General features: G+C 44.7%; 1 protein-coding gene across 1 annotated transcript; it reads left to right on the forward strand.

The window, feature by feature from the left end:
* The first annotated feature begins 2691 nt into the window (after positions 1 to 2691).
* Positions 2692 to 3639, forward strand: LOC135891796 (olfactory receptor 51E1-like). Its single transcript, XM_065419462.1, has one exon. The coding sequence runs from the start codon at positions 2692 to 2694 to the stop codon at positions 3637 to 3639; it is 948 nt and encodes a 315-aa protein (XP_065275534.1).
* The last annotated feature ends 1315 nt before the right edge of the window (positions 3640 to 4954 follow it).

Consider the following 4954-nt stretch of genomic DNA (forward strand, 5'->3'; position numbering starts at 1 on the left):
TTTGGCTTGTGGATCTCCTCGGTCATAGAATCATAGAATCATAGAATATCAGGGTTGGAAGGGACCTCAGGAGGTGATCCTAACCCCAGATGCTTTTGTTTGCTTGTAACCCTTAAGCTAAATCCCCAAGAAAGCTATTTTGGGTGCTTACTTTTTGTAATTGTTTCTTTTAAAATCTAGCAAAAGCCTAGCTAGGTTCCAGATGCATTTTTTTCCATTTTGTTTTTAATAAAATTCACCTTTTTTAACAACAGGACTGGATATTTGGTGTCCTAAGAGGTTGGTGTATGTTGTTGGATTAGCAGGTAGCACAGCTAATTTCCTTTGTTTTCTTTCTTAGCTCTTCCCTGGAATTCTCAAATGTTCCTTCCTGGGTCCAAGGTTTTGGGGGGGGGGGTTTGTTGGGTTTTTTTTGCATTTGGGTGGTGGCATCATTTGCCAAGCCAAGGTCAGAGAAAAGTTGTCACCTTGGGAGTTTAATACAAGCCTACAATGGCCAGTATTAATGTTTAGAATCCTTGCAGGCCCCCACCTTCTGCACTCAAAGTGACAGAGTGGGGATTTAGCCTTGACAGCATCCAAGGATCGCATCAGCCCTTTTGGCCACAGCCTGAAACTGGGAGCTCCACAGTGACTCTTAAATCCTTTTCCGGGTCATTGTGTTGCATAATATAGTCCCCTAGTCTCAGGGCCAGGCCCGCATTCCCTGTTTTGAGAAGCTAACTTTGCATGTGACTGTATTAGAACATTTTGTTTGCATGGGCACAGCTCACCAAATGTTCCCGACCTCTTGGTATGCCTGCCTTGGCCTCCTCATTGTAACCACTACGCCAATCTTTGAGTCATCCACAATTTTATCTGCAGTGATTTTCTATTTGCTTCCAGATCATTGATTAAAATATTGAATAGCATCAGGCCTAGAACTGATCCCTGCAGAACCCCCACTAGAAATGCCTCCATTCACTGACAGTGGCCCATTGAATCTGCTTTCTGAGATCTGTCAGTTAGCCAGTTTTTAGTCCATTTAATATGTGCTCCACTGGTATTGTGGAGTGTTCATTATTTTCCCCTACAAAATCAAATGCCTCAGAGAAATCAAAGTCTATTGCATCTGCATGGTTCCCTTGATCAGCCAAAAGCCTACTCTTATTAAGGGATGAAATGAGATTTATGTCACAAGACCGGTTTTCCATCCATCATGTTGTTGACGGCATTAATTATATTCCAAACTTTTTTTGAACAAATCAAATATCAGCTTTTCCATTATTTCCTTACCTTTTCAAATCTTTTTTTTCAACATTACCTTTATTTTTTATAATTTACGTTTAACAGAGAACTGTTCTTTCTTTCTTTCTTTCTTTCTTTCTTTCTTTCTTTCTTTCTTTCTTTCTTTCTTTCTTTCTTTCTTTCTTTCTTTCTTTCTGCGGCCTCTGCTGCCTGATTGTGGACTTCTGGTTCACAATGAGATGTGTGATTGATTAATCAGTTTACAATTCTGGTGTTCAACTCTTGATGCTAATGGACTGGAAAGTATTTCCTCTCCTAATGTGAGCTTCTTTCCTAATGCAGAACACAACTATTTCTTGAACACATCTACCTTTTCTCCAACATAAACAAGTTTCCTTTCTCCCTGTAGGAATCATCCTAAACATTTTCTAGGATTTATTTCATTCATAATATACTTAATGACCTCCTTTTTCTGATATTTAGCTCCGCCAATAATTGATATTTCCATGATATTTTTATCCCTCATTAATTTCCATAACTTCCAATCTGTATTATTTCCTATTTTCCCTTTTCCCCTTTTGTTATATAGTACTCCCCCTGCCCGATTTCTGCCTTCTATCTAATAAAGTCTTCTTAAAGAACTCCCAATTTTCATTCACATTTTTCTGTCTAAATTTTCCCTCCTAATCAATTCTGCTGATAATTTGCCTCAGCTTGCTGGAATTAGCCCTTTTGAAGCACAAAGTGTCTCATAAATCCCTTGTATATCAGCTGTATCCTTTATGGACACTGGGTGACCAAAACTGATCGCGTGTCCAGAGCAGGTGATTCTCCATGCCATTCCTTATGTATCCCAAGATTGTCTTTGTTTTGGCCACCATTGCAAATGAGCAGGTGTTTCCATGGAACTGCTCTAAATGACACTCTGGTCTTTTCCCTGAGGTCTATTCTAGTTGGGATGTTTTCCCCGGCACATGTCTTGGCAAAGGTTTGCTTTTTGTCTACACTCAGATTTTGAGCCACCAGGTGAGTGTGGAACTCCCTACAGCATGCACCTTCTAGCCTGGCTCTAATTGCATTAAGGAACAATAATGCATAACCAGTATCCACACTAATATTTTTCCGGCTGGTGCCTATTAATATTTCCCACATCACGACATTATTGACACATGGAGTAATATAAAATATGGAATTGGCATTAATAGGGTCATTTGTTCATAATACATTTCTCTGAATAATAAAAATGTTATTTTTCAGTGTGTGAAGAGCAACCAATATGCTTCAACCATGAGAACACACTCCAGTAGTGCACGTAGTGTCTCATATTAACATTATCTCTCCATCTAGGCATTTGTATTGTGACCATCTCCCTTGACTCTGGGCACATATAGGAATTCAGTGAAACATAGGGTACATGCGGAGACACAGTTCTGCCTCAGAGTTCAACACTTCCTACTCTACTCCATGTCAGATTCCAACACAACTGACTTCACCAACCCCTCCACCTTCATCCTGATGGGCATTCCTGGCCTGGAGGCAGCCCACATCTGGATCTCCATCCCCTTCTGCATCATGTACGCCATAGCCATCCTGGGTAACTTCACCATCCTGTTCATTGTGAAGATGGAGAAGAGCCTCCATGGGCCCATGTACTATTTCCTCTGCATGCTGGCCATCACCGACTTGGTCATATCTACGTCCATCCTGCCCAAAATGCTGGCAATCTTCTGGTTCAATTCCAGGGAGATCAATTTCAGTGCTTGCCTCACCCAGCTGTATGTCTTTCACTGCTTCTCAGGGATGGAGTCTGGGATCTTCGTGGCCATGGCTTTGGATCGCTACGTGGCCATCTGTGATCCCCTGAGACATGCAACCACTCTGACAAACCCCGTGGTGGCTAAGATCGCCCTGGCCGTAGTGCTGCGTGGCGGCATACTCGTATTGCCCTATCCCCTCTTGTTGAGGCAGTGGCCATATTGCAGAACCAACGTCATCCCTCAGCCGTACTGCGCCCACATGGCCGTGGTGAAGCTGGCCTGCGCCGACATCCGTGTCAATAGTTACTACGGCCTCTTTGTGCTATTCTGTGTGATGGGTCTGGATGTCATTTTTATTGTCGTGTCCTATATCCAGATCCTCAGGGCCATCTTCTGCCTCCCCACAAATGATGCCCGTCTCAAGACTTTTGGAACCTGCATCTCCCATCTTTGCGCCATCTTAGTCTTTTACATCCCAGGTCTCTTCTTCTCTCTCATGTACCGGTTTCACCAGAATGTGCCCCTGCATTTCAGCGTTCTCATTGCCAATGTGTACTACTTGATGCCCTCCATGCTAAACCCCATCATCTATGGGGTGAGGACCAAGCAGATCCGGGGCAGGCTGCTCCGGCTCTTTACTCATAAAGGTACCTAAAGTTTTATCCTGATCCTCTGACTCTATGACCGAGTCTGTGAAGAGCTATCTGGTGACATGGTGCTGTGCCCTCTTCCCTGAATCACTTACTGGGCAGTCAAAGAGACATTAAACCCTTTCCTGTCCTTACTATGCATTGTCAGCTGGGGAATCGGTCTGGGTACAACTCAGTAAGTCATAGGGTTTCCACCTTTCTAATTTCTGGTAACTGGTCCCCCGAGGCTCCTGTGCCCTCTCTTACTATTCCCGCAAGGTTCTGCCTCCTACCCCACCCATTCCCCCAAGTCCTGCTCCCTCCTATGTTTCCCTTCACTCACTGGATCAGCTCTGCCCCCGTCCCTCCCAACTGGGCTCCCTCTGCTCCGGGGCTAGGATGGGATCTGCTACAGCCTGACAAGGAGCTTGCAGTGAGGGCAGTAAGGACCCAGGTCTGGGGCCCACAGGCCACTCAGGAGCAGAGAGGGGGGAGGGATAGCTCAGTGGTTTGAGCATTGGCCTGCTAAACCCAGGGTTGTGAGTTCAATCCTTGAGGGGGCCACTTAGGGGTCTGGGGCAAAATCAGTACTTGGTCCTGCTAGTGAAGGCAGGGGGCTGGACTCGATGACCTTTCAAGGTCCCTTCCAGTTCTAGGAGATAGGATATCTCCATTAATTAAAAAAAAAAAAAAAAAAAAAAAGAGGGAAGCCAGGAAGCCACACAGGAATAGCTGAGGCTTGGGAGCAGAGTTGTCAGGCAGGCAGGTAAGGCTGTGCATCATGCCGCTTAAGGGCCCTAAAGCTCAACTACAAATTCCTGAGGGCAGAGACCTTTGTCTGCCTTATTTCTTCAGCTTCAGCTCCCTATTGTTCCTCGCTTTTGGGTCCTGTAGTTTTCAAAGCCCAAGCCCTCCAAGGAATGAATGCATTCCAACTAGCAACTAAATTGCCCGCAGATTGTACCTGAACTGATGTAGCCTGTGTCCTTCAAACAGGCCTAATTAACTCTCACTCGCTTCTCAGTCAAATTACCTATGTCATAGGGATATTATTTGTATTAATTGTATTATTAGTTATATTCATGGAATGTTTAAAGTCATGTGCTGCCTTAGCCTCTCCCCGTAAGCCATACTTGTAAATTCTGTGGCCTACCCATTCCAATGAGCCGCCTTTCCTATCTCCCCGTAGTATGACTAGTGGACCAAGATATCGAGCTAACTGTAGCCAGAGCCTCCAGGACGAGTGGGCCACTGGCTAGTGTAAGAGAAAGAGGGGTGCCTGGGCCCTTCTTTGAAGAGAGTAGGGGAGTGTTGGGGTACATAAGGGTTAAGTAAAGACCT

The sequence above is a fragment of the Emys orbicularis genome, chromosome 1, assembly GCF_028017835.1.
Source record: "Emys orbicularis isolate rEmyOrb1 chromosome 1, rEmyOrb1.hap1, whole genome shotgun sequence".
In the NCBI taxonomy this organism is placed as follows: Eukaryota; Metazoa; Chordata; order Testudines; family Emydidae; genus Emys; species Emys orbicularis.